The sequence below is a fragment of the Pholis gunnellus genome (genome assembly GCF_910591455.1).
Source record: "Pholis gunnellus genome assembly, chromosome: 21".
NCBI classification, from domain to species: domain Eukaryota; kingdom Metazoa; phylum Chordata; class Actinopteri; order Perciformes; family Pholidae; genus Pholis; species Pholis gunnellus.
The window spans coordinates 16,616,516-16,630,805 of NC_136548.1; the positions used below are offsets into that span (position 1 = coordinate 16,616,516).

Genomic DNA, 14,290 nt, shown 5'->3' on the forward strand with positions numbered 1-14,290 from the left:
GAACACGAAAAACACGTTCCGCAAACCCTCCAATCCAGTCGGCTTTCCTCTGTGCCTGGAGCCCGGAGCTGCTCTCTGAGCCAACAACACATTCCTGGTAGCGGTCCCTTCTCTGCGAAACCATTTTAGTTGTTTTTAATTTGAGCGGTGAGTCGGAGAAACAAAAAGAGTCCAGAGAGTGTTTGGGGATGGATGCTGCCGAGAGAAGCGCCCCGGTGAGCCGGCTGGAGAGAAGCAGCCACACGGCGTTCATAGAGGACAGGACGCTGTATGTGTGGGGAGGTTACCAGGTAAGAGACGTCGCTATGTAGTTCTACCTGTGCAGGTAAGTCTCCATACCTGTTTCTCCTCTGGGAACGTCATGTGTCTTCAAATTACCCCGATGTTCTTTTAACAGCATGCTGTAATTTATAATTTACCAATAAAAACAAAACCTCTTGATGGAATACTGAATGGGGCCAGGAGCTGTCAGGGGCCCTGCACCTAATAATAAAATGACACTCCAAGAGACATGAACCAACCAGGAAGAGACTGCAAAGAATCATAAAATGACTACAAAGAGACTCAAAAGACTTGCAACGACTATGATTAGGGACACAATTACCACAAAAAGACACAATATTACTATCAAGAGACCAAAACAACTCTAAAGAGACTCGAAGTAACCTCAAATGCACTTACAAAGACACAACTAACACTTTTGATGGTTTGAGGAATGTCTGTGTCTTGCTGGATGTTTTGATTGTCATAATCCTTGCACTGAGTTATGACATGCCATTTTATTAGGTTTATCTAACTGACTCAGTTTAAAACAACAGGCTGTAATAAATCCTCTTTATAAAGCCTGATGTTCATCGTCAACGGTTTTAGAAATCTTCATTTAAATGTATTGTCACTGACTGAGGTGTTTCTCATATTTTGTCCACCCTTTTTATTGATAAAGGTGTGGTGGACAAATGACACACTTCCCCTGTCACTGCGGCCTCACACCTGCTTCTTAATGCGTTGTAAATTGAAACAGGAGGATCTATAGCAGGACTGTTAACTTCGGTTTAACTTATAAACTGAGTGTGTGCGTATAAAGAGAACAAAGTTCACCTGGAAAACATGCAGCGACGCTCTCAAAAGCAACTGGATGGCAGCAGAGCGGAACATTAGACAGAGAAAACATTTCTCCCACCGCGTCTTGTTGCATCCTGATAGTTAACGTATGGGTTCAATAAACATCTACCGTTCAACCACACGCATTAACAGGAGCCATTATAGTCCGATTTAGAGGTTTGTAGTCAGCAGATTTTAGCCTAAAGTCGTGCAGTTTCTGCTGGCTGTTCAGCAGATAAGAGCACAACATGTTTTCATACTTTGTCTTTATCTCCTCTCCCTCACAGGTAGCTGGTGGAGAGGAAGTCATGTTGCCCTCTGATGAAATATGGCTCTGTGATTTGGACAGCGGGACGTGGTGAGACGGGAAGAATGCAGTTTATCCGCTGATATGAACTCTGTGTCACTCTGACATTGAAGCTAAGGATGTCGCCTCAGAGCCTGTTAGTTTGTTTGTTTCATTGAAATGAAGAGACACAAAAGCAAGATAGTTAAAGGGGGAATCTGTTGAATAAATACCAATTTAGAAAGTTCCTGCAGATTGAAACTCTCTATGGTTGAGATCACATTCACAGTTTCTTTTGTTTTGTTTTTGTGTGACAGGGAGTGGAGGAAGATCACCGGGGACGCTCCACCAGCTGGCTTCTGTGGCTCTCATGTTAACGGAGCGCTCTACGTCTTTGCAGGATGCGAACCCGTCGGATACACTGACGAGGTGACTACCACGACCTCGTCGTTTGTAAAAGCTCTCGTCTTTTTGTTTATCTGAAAGATGAATACCAGGAGTTCTTCTGCTCCTTAAGGCATTTCCAAAATGTTAAAGGAGTCTCCTAAGCATCCATATGCTGCATGATATTTTCCCCCAAGTTCCTAATTTAAAGCAAAGACATTGTGCAACATAAACCAAAAATTACTAAGGTTGTCTCTATTTCTTGTGTTGTGAAGTATTTATAGCTACAGGTAAAAAGGAAACTGTGATACAACTTTGGGAAATGTTTAAAAACTCTTTTCTTATCATGCAGCCGAATATTCTTTATCCACGTTAACTTGTCTCCAGACTGAAATATCTCAACGAGTATTTGGATGAATCTGGAAGTCTCTGAAGGTACATTATCTCTTATGCAAGAGATGAAAGAGCCATGAAGAAGAAATCCATTTGCACTCTTCATAAATCATGTTTTGAATGTCAGATATGAAGTTAGTCCTGTAGACTGCTATCAGACCAGACTCCTGATCGTCTGGTCTGATAGCCGTCTGAAACAGTCGGGATCATTGACGACTTTGAAGATTGACAATAAAATAGGAGGCGGGATGAAGCCTTTCCATTTGGTTTCACAGGAAAAAACGTGGAAATGTTGTCTGAGCTCCTTCTTGGATAAAAGTGACGGCCGCTTGATTGTTGTGATGCGTTTATCTCTCCTGCTTTGTAGATGTTCAGCGTTGACCTCACAGAGCAGAGCTACTCGTGGAAGAAAGTGACCGACACCAAGGGAACGACGCCGTCACCGCGAAACAAACACTCGTGCTGGGTTCACCGAGACCGGTCAGTCCCGTCCGTAGGAAATCACAACACAGCACACAAACAAGCTGGACCAGCGAAGACAAGCGGCTGAAAATGAGCCCCAGCTGAGCTTTCCAGCAGCTGATCACATCTTCTACATGACTGAAGAGTTGGTCATTTTGCATCTTATATCACAGCTCTACACGAGCAAATGTAGCTTTAACACCTCAACGAGAGATTTAGCTGAGGGGTGTTTTTATTATCTGATACAAACCAAATCTTGATCTTCTTTTAACCACAAATACTTTAATTTTGTTGTTTCACAATGTGAATTAATTAAATTTTTTGGTGCAGATTAATCTTCTTTGGTGGATATGGATGTAAGACGATAGGGGAGGTACGAAACGCATCGACGTCAAACTTCGTCGTGGAAGAGATGTCCTGGGTAAAGAGGAACCAATGTTGTGAACAAAGCATGCAGTGATTCCTTTTTATTGTACTTTTTTTGTTTTCCATAAGCAAACTTCCACATCTAACTTGTTTGGTATCGTATGTTCTGTTGTCATTTTAGACCACAATTGGAAACGCATTATTTCGGTGCTGGGGCTGGAACAATGAAGTCTGTGTTTTTGACACTCTCACGGCGACGTGGAGCACGCCAGAGACTCGGGTGAGTAGTGGAACCACAGGATTTCATGTCTAAAGACGCTAACTTAGGCTTAGCATGTATTTCAGCTCTTTTTCTGCACTATATTCTACTTTTAGACGATAATATAATGTATACAGGGTGTGAACATAGTTTTTTTTTTTATGTCATGTCCAGGGTCCTGCTCCAGCCCCCAGAGGCTGCCATGCCAGCGCCCTTCTGGGGAACAAAGGTTACATCTCTGGCGGCGTGGTGAGTTGTCTTGATGTGTAAAGTGAAAAACAACATCTAACCACGAATATGTGTGCACACCCTGTGACGTGACGGTGCTCTCGGGCACAAAGGAAGATCTGTAAAGAAATTGTTTTAAATGTTTAAAGAGTTTAATCACAGATGGGATGTTTGTTTGTCTGCATACCTTTTGGGCTTGAGTTGTGTCTGACCATGCAGAGGTGTAGCAGCCTTTTGACCATGCTCCATAGTGTTGTAACTGAACACTGTCAGGACTTTACTCTTTACTTTTGCAGGAAAAGACCGAATTGGACATGTTCTGCTTAGACCTGAAGACCTGGACTTGGACTCAATTGTAAATTCTTCTACGCTCTTTCACACACACACAGCAGTAATAGTAACCTTTTTATTATAAGCGGCTCTTCTTTCCAAAAATGCGCTGACGCCTGTTGCGTTCTGCTGCTTTTCCACCAGTGACATCTCCCCGTTCTGTGCGCCTCTGGGACGCTCCATGTTCACCATGACGCCCACATCGGATCACACGCTCTTCGTGTACGGAGGCCTCGGCATAGACGGAAGCACTCTCAGTAAGTCTTCGCCAATCGGTCTTTAATGCTTCTGCATTCAACTCTGAAGGCTCACAGTCTTCTCTGCCACATGGACGGATTATGGGACAACACGAAGAGACGCGAAACGACCACAAAATAAAGCAGCGACGGAATTTTGCGTCTTTTTGTGGTTTGACTTTCCAATGAGAGATATTTACTCTGGCCTTGGAGCTGTCAAACAAACATTTTATCTGCATTTTATAAACATCTTAAGCCTTTTATCTGTCTTGGACAAGTGTGACCAAGGTTGAAGGACATTTTTATTACATGCAACTCTAAAAGCAAAGGACGTCACTGTTGCTCAAGTGGTTCGTTCTCTCAAAAATACTGAAAGTGAAGCTCCCTGTGGTTTCATCTGCATTTCATCATTAACCTCTCTGTGCTAGATGATGCCTGGCAGTTCAACACGCAGAAGAGCGAGTGGAACAAGATGGTGAACCCACACAAAGACAAGCCCAGGTAGTTGATTTGTCAGTATTCTTATCTTCCTGTTGACGTGTAGCTCATCGTGTTTTGACAATCGGTGTGCAACTGATCTTTTTATTCACCTACATGTTGGTCTTCCTCAGAGTGTGTCACACGGCGTGCCTGGGAAGTGACGACGATGTCGTTGTGTTCGGGGGAAGCAGCAACATGTGCTTCCTCATGGACTCGGTATGTGTTCTGTTTGGTTTTTAGATCAGCTTCCACTTTCAATAATACCAGTAAATAGCAAGTATTTAGCAGTGAATTTGTCCTAACTGCAAGCATTATTATTAGGTCCATAGTGAGGTCTTAGTGAGTAAAATGCTGTGCAGCATAATCTTTTATCCCTTTAGGATTTCCATCAGCAAAACGCAGCATTTTGCCTTTTTAATCCCCTCATTCCTTCTGTAACATTGTGTTAACTTATATCATCGTCAAGCAGACCAATTATAGCGCAGTGATTAAGTGTTGCATAAAGAAAGCTTAAGTGATTTAAGGACTCAAAGTCTCAAAAATCCCAACATGCATGTTTTACAATCTTAGCTTAGCCTGGTAGCATGCTAACTTGCTAGTGCTTGTTAGCACTACACACACACACAGGAACAGCTGAGACTGATGAGAGCTTGAATGTATTTGACCTGTTGATGGAGCTAGACTAAAAGTCAGAGCATCACTTTGGGGCTAATGTCCATCCTCTGGGGACAGTGAACATCTGTAGAAAATGTAGTACAAATCAAGGTAATAGTTGTGTAGATATCTTCAGTCTGGATCAGCCGACATGACCGTCCATAAAGCCAGTTTTACCCACAGTTGACTGTTTTCAGCCCACAAAAACTTTTCTTACCATTTGAATAATTGTTTTGTCATCAATCCTCATGAGATTATCAAACCTCTTCACCAGGTGGTCATTCTGAGGGCTCCCTCACAGAACCACTGCAGAGACGTGTTTGTGTTTCAGACTCAGCCGTACTCACTCTTCAGGTACGTTTGAACCTCCCCACGTTTTTATTTCTGACCTATCGGCTCTCTGTGCGTCGTGTACCATCGCTTACTTTCCTCGTGTTGGTGCATGTTTACATGTGACTAAGCAGTTTTAACAAAGTCCACAGAGACCCATTAACCAGCTATTTATACTCTCGCCCTGTTGGACCTGTGTGCAGTGTCTCAGAGGACATGGTGTTGTGCTAATGAGCTTTACATTATTCTAACATTAGGCAATCGTCTGTGGCACATGTATGTTAAATGGATTAAAAGACTCACTTGAGATTAAAATGTTTGTAAAGTTGTAGCGAGTTCATTTGATTCTCAGAACACTACGTGATATGAAAGTAAATTTTCTGGCCAAACAATAATGTGAATATTGTTGTGTTCTCCTAGAAGTGTGGCTGTGATCTGCCGTGTAGAGCAGGAAGCTAGTCAGGATTACAGTCTGCCACGCTAACCTCTGTCAAGACGCGTCTGAACAACCTGCGTTTGATTCTATTTCCTCTCTAGAATGTGTGAAGACTTTATAGGAAGAAACCCGGAGCGGTTTGGGAAGCATCTGAACTGTCTACCATCAAAGGTCCACAAAAGAATCAACAAGCGAGTCGCCTTTTTCTCCGATACGAAGCCCGTTCTCACAGCTTGAAGAGGACGGTTTGTTTCTTTTAGACTCTGAGCCGGTCAATTATTACAGAACTGTTTTCATTTTTTGTGTCAGGAATGTGTTTTTTTTTTTTTCTTCAAATGATTTAAAAAACACTAAAAACATCCTACAGTTCAATTGTTTTAACTGAAGACATTCATTTGTAAATTAAGCTTTTCGCCTTATTTTAAAAAGCCAGTTTAGATTTGGTAAAATTTTACTCTATATAGTGATTTGATGATGTGCAATCTGTTTTTGAATAAAAGTGATGTGTTGTATATTACTGTGGTGTTTTATTATTCATTGGTGGTATACAAAGTAAGTACTAAAGTACAATTCTGAGGTACTTGAGTATTTCCATTTTCTGCTAATTTGTTTTTATTCTCCGCTATATTTTGGAGGCAAATATTGTCATTTTTACTCAATGCATTTATTTAATACTTCAAGTTACTTTATGTTTTTATTTTTATAATTAAAATAAGACTTTATTGATCCCTCTGAAATTCACAAGTTACCCATCTGCAATATTTAAGTGGTGAACACAGACAATAATTATAGTTCAATAATATACATTATAATTTCATTATCCTGAAATGAAATATGAACAAAGACGTTGCCCATTTTGTACTTCATTAAAATTGTGAATGCAGGACTTGTATACTTTTACCACTGATCTCCTAAATGTACACTAGAACAAAAGGATGAATGAAGCAAATGTATCATCTTAAAAAATAATGTACACAAAGTTACATATTCCACTTCAAATCAGACTAAATGATAATTTAGGGTCAAATGAGTTTTGTACATTAAAGGAGCATGTCACCTGAGAAAGATAGGAAGAAAAATAAGTAAACTGTAGGTTTATTTAACATTTCTTCAGTTTTGTAAATGTTATCCCTCTGATGTCCTCTTACTTCCTCTTTTGTGAGTTTATGTTCCAGACTCTCTTCATATAATATATTCTTTCCTTATTTAAAAATCTAATTTCTGGCCCCCAAAAAAAAACAGAACCAGTGTGTTTTTTTTTATTTTAATTTTCAAAAGGTGATTTTGAGTAGAAGCCTGACTGTTAATGGTGACGACAGATTCACGGACCGCCTCGCGTGTCCTCGTCTCACACGGGCCGGACGTAGTTGGCGGGCAGCATGCCCCGCTGCCCCGTGCGCTGGTTGCACCCGAACATCCAGCCTTCGTCTATCTGCTCCACGTCTGACAGCAGGTCGCCTTCCTGCAGAGACACCTCATCTGCTTCTGCTGCCGCGTAGCTGTACACGGCCTGGTAGCGTCTCTGTGGAGGTCAGACACACGGAGAGGGGGACGAATCAACAGAAGCTCCCATAAAGAGAATACGGAGTCCAGACCGGTTCAACGGCACAGATTAACACCTGCTGTGTTGGAATGAGACGTTTATCAGGTGTCTGCATATAGTTGGTCTGTGTAGTAGCCTTACCTCTCCACTAGGTGGTGCTACAGCAGCAGGGCGCGTTTGGCCGACTGGCTGATTGAATCTCTGAGGGTTGGATGGTTGTTCCTCATAGTCTACACACACACACGCGTTAATACCATTGTTAAATACTTGGAGGAGTCTCATGAGGATGTTTCTCACCTTGTCTGTTCTCAGGAGGAGGTGCGTCACTTCGAATCCGGCTCTTCTCAAAGTCTTCGTGGTACTTTATCTGCACACACACAGGCAGCAACGCACGCGTGTTAAACCTACATCAAATATGACTGTTGAGAAGCAGCTCACCATTTTAGGAGGTGCTGGGAGATGATGAGGGGGTAGGGAGGGAGGGAGGGGGCAGTCTCTGCTGCAAAGGCAACAGTTTCAGTAGAGGTCAAACAGCTGAAGACTTTATGTTTTCAGTTTCAGATTTGGTGTGTTTTTATTTAGCAGAAACTTAAAGATCATTAACTATTTCTTTACAAATAGGAACACTTACATTCCAGCAATCTTTATCATTGAATTTTTTTAATTTCTTGGGCACTATTTAATGTTAGAAACTTAGTCCTGTCACTGTTTCTGGCTTTTGGAGTTTTTCTTCTTGACATTTTCTCGTGGTGTATAACAGAAGAGACTGGAAATCTATGACAGCCACTCTTTAGCTGTACAAAAGTGACGGTTCAAAGACTCCAGAAATAGATTTGTGTCGTCTTTAAGACCGACCGCCTTCTTCACTTTTCACTGAAGAGAAACTGGTGTTGTTGAGATGCTCGTTGCATCATCCAGAGAGTCCACCAGAGGACACAGAGAGACAGACGACAACATGACACGACATCTTTAAAATTCATCAAATGTTGTTCCAGCTTTTTTAGGGGCTGGAAGAGGAAACACACACACACACACACACACACACACACACACACACACACATACACACGTCCTCAACAGACCTCAGTGGGAGAGTAAATAGAGACAGGATGCGATGAGAAAAGACTGAAGGGAGTGAGGGACTTAAAAAGGCAAAACAAATACAAAAGGAGGGAAGGAAGAAGGGGAGAAAGAAAGAGAGGAGGGAGGGAGGAAAGAGAGAAAGAAAGGGGGGAGGAGGAGGGACGAATGGAAGAAAGAAAAGAAAGAAAGAGAAAGAAAGAAGGGAAGGAAGGAAGCACGAAAGACAGACGGGAGAGCCGGTGATAGAAGGAACGAAATAAATAAAGTAAGGAAGAAAAAAAGGAGGGAAAGAAGGATGACAAAAAAGAAAGAAGGGAGGAAGGAAAGAGGGAAGGGAGGGAAGAAAGAGAGGAAGAACGGATGGAAGAAAGAGAGAAAGAAAGAAAGGACAGAAGGAGGGAATCTCCCAGTGGAAAAAGGAGTTACTAGATTTTTCCTTTTTCACATCACCCGTCATTCCTTTCTGCACCCAGAACCCTCATGAGACAAAAAAAAAGAAAGTGTGTGTGTGGTATGTGTGTGTGTGTGTGTATGTGTGTGTGCTGCAGAAAGCCGACGTTCCTTCTTGTGTCCACAGCTGAGAGACTTTGACCATATAGGGCAGCTGGACGAGGAGAAATGTCTGAAATGTGTCTGCAGGATCTCTGAGATCCTTCTCTGCAGCCGTCTGCTCTCCTCTGCTCGAGTCTCAGCTTTGTGTAAAGGACTATCCACAAATCTACTTCCTGTCACTGGACCGGGTTTCTGTTGTGTCTTTGGCTGAATGGCTCTACTTGCTGCTTGCATGTCCTGCTTGTTTTTGTCCCTTGAGGTAGAAGGGAGCTCTAGTTTCAAGTCTTCTTCAATACAGCATGATGTTCATTTAGTACATTATGGTCCTGAAGATATCTCAGAAACTGGGCACGTAAAACCAAAACTATCTGCACGACAAGCTACCACTGGCGTTGGAGAAAATGTGTTGTTTTGTGATTTGTTTGATCCGATCCTTGTGTGTTTCTCACGTTACTGATCTGGTCTTGCGTCTTCTTCACTCTCTGCATCTCCGGAGTGTCGACCACCACGCTGAAACCTTTCCCTTTGTTCTTTTCAAAGTCCTCCTTGTAAAGAGCCTGAAATGTAAAGTTAATTATAATGTTAAAAAAAAAAAAAAACATCATTCTAGTGTTAGAGGAATAGTTTGATGTTTTGGGAAATACAATGATTAGCTTTCTTGCTGAGAGTTACATGAGAACAATAATATCTCTACATCTACGCTAAATATGAAGCTGCAGCCAGCAGCTTTAGCTTAGCTTAGCATAAAGACTTGAAACAGTAGGAAACAGCTAGCCTGCTCTGTCTATCAGCACATCTGAAGTTCACGAATTAACACAAAACATCCTGTTTGTTTAATCTGATGACCTCCGAAGTCACTGCATCCGGCTAAGAAAATGTATTTTCTTCACTAAGACGGTTTAATTCTACTTTTATAAGCTGGAAGAGGTAACACTACACAGTGTGTCACACACACAAAAGAAAATAGATAACATCTGAAAAATAAACATATTATAAAAGGGAAAGATTTTTTTATAAAAGTGCATGCAGACATGCAGACACACACACTAACACACAAACACAGCGAGAGGTTGGAGAGACATCACATCTAAAACGTCGACGAACTGTTATGACTATAGAGACGTACGAAGATTTGGTGTTATTAGATTGTTTAATGCTCTGCGGTTCTTGAGGTGAACCGGACGTACGTGACTGATCTGGTCTTGTGTCTTCTTCACTCTCTGCATCTCCGGAGTGTCGGCCACCACGCTGAAACCTTTCCCCTTGTTCTTTTCAAAGTCCTCCTTATAGAGCGCCTGTAAATTTGTAATTCATCAGGATTTAAGAAACTCAAGTCTTTGAAACTAGACCCCCTGAGGAGAACTTCTCAGAGCCAAAAAAGGGTTGTGTTCTTCAAAATAACAAAAAGCTAGATTAGATATTCTGCGGTCGCACGCACTCTTCGACCAAATGTGATTCACAAATAAACATAAACACACACACACGCTGTGCTTTAAACGGCTATTTGTCAGATTTCCTTGCAAGTTTAGGCGCAGGGGGGAAACACTTTAAACGACATTAAACAAAGCTGGAATGTTTACTTGAAAGTAAATCTGAGATCCACACACACACACACACACACACACACACACACACACACAAGTGAGTCATGTTCTTGCTATGAGGAATATGCGGCCTCAGTAACAGACCTTGACTGCCGAGACTTTTATGGTTATATGAACTGTGTTGCATGAGAGGAGACGAGAGGACAGAGAGAGAGAGAGAGAGGAGGAAATAGCTTTTGGTGTAAATTTAATCACCATGTTTTCAGAACAACCATGTAGCATGTCAACAAAGTAATGTTTAGAAGTGCTTTAACCAAAAATGGAACTAGTCTGTGTGGTTACATCAGGTGTTTGTTTTCAGACATTTAGAGTCCCAATTTACATCTCGTGTTTTGTTTGGTGTTGCTGTAGTTTATAAGTCAGAAAACAAACCACCCATTTAACTTTGGTGGGGGTTTTCTGAGTGCACGTTGACATGCTAACATTTCAAACCAAGACGCCGGTGATGGGTTTGAAATAGTGAGAATGAGATGCAAAGAAACTGTTCAGAACAAGCTGGTACCGGCTGACTAGTAATGGCTCTGTTCAACCCTCGCCTCGCAGGTCGTAGCTTTCCGATGAGAGTCGCTCAGCTAAAGCCGGGAGTCAATTAGCCTAGCTTCAGGACAGAGCCAGGCTAGCTGATTAGACTAGAAAGCACAGAGCCAGGCTAACTGATTAGCCTAGCTTCAGTACGGAGCCGGGCTAGCTGATTAGCCTAGCTTCAACACATAGCCAGGCTAACTGATTAGCCTAGCTTCAACACATAGCCAGACTAGCTGATTAGCCTAGCTTCAACACATAGCCAGGCTAGCTGATTAGCCTAGCTTAAGCACTATCTGGGGGAAGGGGGAAATAGCTAGCTCAACTCGCTCCAAAACAAACGAAAACAATAGGGGTACCAACACTGGGCCATGAGGCATATATGGGACTTTAATTATGTACATTTCAAGTACAGAATTTGCATCTTCTCTGCAGATTAAACATTCAGTTTTACAAATAGTTTGGTGTCACATGATTTATAAGAATTTAAAGTACAAACTGATGATCAGTTTTAGCAGAGGAAGAAATGCTTCATGAGTGACAAGACAATCCCTAAAGCAAGATTCACACTGTAAAGGAATCTCTTTAATTTTTGCGTGACTTGGAGGACTTGGAGGACTTGGAGGACTTAACCCTCTGATCAGGTTAAATGGCCGGCTGGAACAGTGTGATTAAGATTAGAGATTAAGAGCAGTGAAGGCAGGCCAGGAGGCTGATCTTAGCCCGGGCCACACGGGTCGTAGAAACAGAAGGAGAGATTTACACGTTTAGATTTCTAGATCTTTACGTCAAAGTCAAGCTTGCATGCTGTCATTTTAGGGCTCATTTGATTTAATTATATCTGAATGAAGGAGACAGATAAAGAGGGGGGGGGGGGGGGGGGGGGGGGGGGGGGTGTACTGAGTCATGACGACGACAACCAGATGAGGACGAGTATATCTGCCCGAGACAGAGGAGTGATAGCAGAGACAGAGGATCTGATCTGTGGACGTCTCACCTGGCTGTTGAGCATGCTCTGCTGTTTGAGACGCAGATTCTCGGGCGTGTCGGCCACTATGGTGAAGGAGGTTTTGGGGTAATGCCTGAAAGACGGAGAGGAGAATAACAAAAAACGTTGGAACATCTCTGTTCAAGGATTACAAGAATTCACACACACAAAGTTATAACTCTTAAGAACTGTTGTGTGTGGTGTAAACACTCACATACTGCAGTAAGGTTTCTTCTCAAAGCCTTTGTAGGTCGTCATGCTCAGGGCCATCTTGCAAACCTCGCAGCTGAAACAACCTTTGTGCCAATACTACAGAGAGCAAACAGTAAAAGGGTCAAGCATTCAAAATGATTACTCATTGCTGATTGTTTGGATTCATGCATTTGGTATCAGCTAAAACACAAAAAAAGGATGTTATTGTAACTTAAAAAGCATGTGTTTATGGTTTATGTCTTTAAAATAATTTCAGAATTGTAATCTTGTAATCATAAAGTAGGCCACTAGGACACCCTCCCAAATCAATCATCATGTTCTATGATCGAGCAGCAGCTTGTGACATCTCTTTTAACTCTCGTTGGCTTCACACAAAGCTATAGTTCTCAAGTCATGGAGAAGATTGACGTAGGTATATAGTTTAATGAGCGTGCATGTGACACAGGAAGGGGAGCCTTTGATAGTAATAAGATAATGTGCCGTTATAAAGATATCAAATCGTCTCACAAAACAGTTGTTCGCACCAAAGTAAACTTCCCAAAGGAGAGAAAGACCTCTGACTGTCTAGTACTGACCATCTTTGTGAAGTATTTGATGGCTTTTATTTGCTGACTCAATCACAGATTATATTGTTTCACTCCTAATGAAAAAGCCCCAATGATAGTCGGGGAAAAAGAAGAATAAATAGTGGCCTACAGGCAGTGGTGAAAGGTAACTAAGTACATTTAATCAAGTACTGTACTTAAGTATAATTTTAGGATACTTGTACTTTACTCTACTACAAATATTGTTCTTTTTATGCCACTATGTATGCCATGTATTTGATAATGTAAGTCATTTTCAGATCAATAACACAAAATATAATCAAATAATAAATTATGAAGTGATGAAGTGATGAACACATTAATGCATTTATAATCATATAATATACATTATTCTGTGTACTTCTTACAGTGCCTTCTACAAACTACAATTTATTATCAGACAGGATTATTATAGACTAAATCTCTAAAAAAGGAAATGAAAGTGTTATTTGGTTAGTGAATGGAGTTCGACCTTACCTTATCGAGGCAATTTATTTTTTCTGTGGGATAAACTGGTTTATTGCATCTTCCACAGGGCGGATTCATGTTGGTGCAGGAATTCCTCACAAACAATCTCTCTAATAAAAAAAGTTTTGAAAAAAGGTGTTGAGCAGTAAAGTGCAGACTGTGGTGAGCATCTGGGACACAAGTCGTCCTCCTCTTCTTCGCCTGCAGGCATTTCAATTAATATACGGTCGCGAGGAGGAGTCAAGCACGAAGAGCCTTCATGGTGCCTTCAGGGACCGTCGGCTATAGGAGACTTCACTTGTTGTGAGAGGGGTTAAAAAGTTACCAGAATCCCAGTTGTATAAAAAACTCCATGTTGATACAATTTTTATTGTATCTGATGTGTTTTCACAACTTAAGATAAAACATGCAAAATCAAAGACAACAGACATCATTGTTGAATTATATTATATATTATATGTTTACTAGTGATGAAGCCTTGTGAAGCTTTGGGCCCGTAAACAGTGGCATCTGGTGGTTTGCAACACTCATAGCAGCACTTCAAGACCAGAGTTCATGGTTGAAAGACGATAGTCACGGAAATGAAGTTAGCGGAGCAGGTTGTAACTCATGGACGCAGATTTTGTCTGGATAAATGGTACCAACATCCATCCATCATCTATAGTCCACTATCTCACCATGAGATAAGATAAATAGGTGTACGGCTCAGGCTCAGTACATCGGGGGTATAGCTCAGTGGTAGAGCATTTGACTGCAGATCAAGAGGTCCCCGGTTCAAATCCGGGTGC

At 41.6% G+C, this 14,290-nt stretch overlaps 2 protein-coding genes across 4 annotated transcripts; one reads left to right on the forward strand and one right to left on the reverse strand.

Annotated features, from left to right (window-relative positions):
* Positions 1-167: 167 nt before the first annotated feature.
* Positions 168-6,355, forward strand: LOC306713197 (kelch domain-containing protein 1-like). 2 transcript variants are annotated; one of them, XM_079182845.1, is made up of 13 exons: positions 168-290; positions 1,389-1,459; positions 1,705-1,816; positions 2,532-2,644; positions 2,957-3,047; positions 3,174-3,272; positions 3,426-3,500; positions 3,776-3,834; positions 3,954-4,066; positions 4,474-4,546; positions 4,657-4,741; positions 5,454-5,533; positions 6,047-6,355. In XM_079182845.1, the coding sequence occupies exons 1-13, from the start codon at positions 189-191 to the stop codon at positions 6,180-6,182; spliced, it is 1,209 nt and encodes a 402-aa protein (XP_079038971.1). In that variant the 5' UTR covers positions 168-188; the 3' UTR covers positions 6,183-6,355. The 2 variants fall into 2 exon arrangements, with proteins under 2 accessions (XP_079038971.1, XP_079038972.1); XM_079182846.1 differs by lacking the exon at positions 168-290 and having other exon boundaries at positions 1,407-1,544.
* An 824-nt stretch (positions 6,356-7,179) lies between these two features.
* Positions 7,180-13,708, reverse strand: LOC306713561 (LIM and SH3 domain protein 1-like). Of its 2 annotated transcripts, XM_079183300.1 has the most exons (8): positions 13,512-13,708; positions 12,452-12,546; positions 12,247-12,331; positions 10,311-10,418; positions 9,573-9,680; positions 7,786-7,855; positions 7,630-7,718; positions 7,180-7,467 (listed from the first exon to the last, which is right to left on the reverse strand). In XM_079183300.1, exons 1-8 carry the CDS (start codon positions 13,578-13,580, stop codon positions 7,294-7,296), a joined length of 798 nt encoding a protein of 265 aa, XP_079039426.1. In that variant the 5' UTR covers positions 13,581-13,708; the 3' UTR covers positions 7,180-7,293. The 2 variants fall into 2 exon arrangements, with proteins under 2 accessions (XP_079039426.1, XP_079039427.1); XM_079183301.1 differs by lacking the exon at positions 10,311-10,418 and having other exon boundaries at positions 7,181-7,467.
* Between the last annotated feature and the right edge of the window lie 582 nt (positions 13,709-14,290).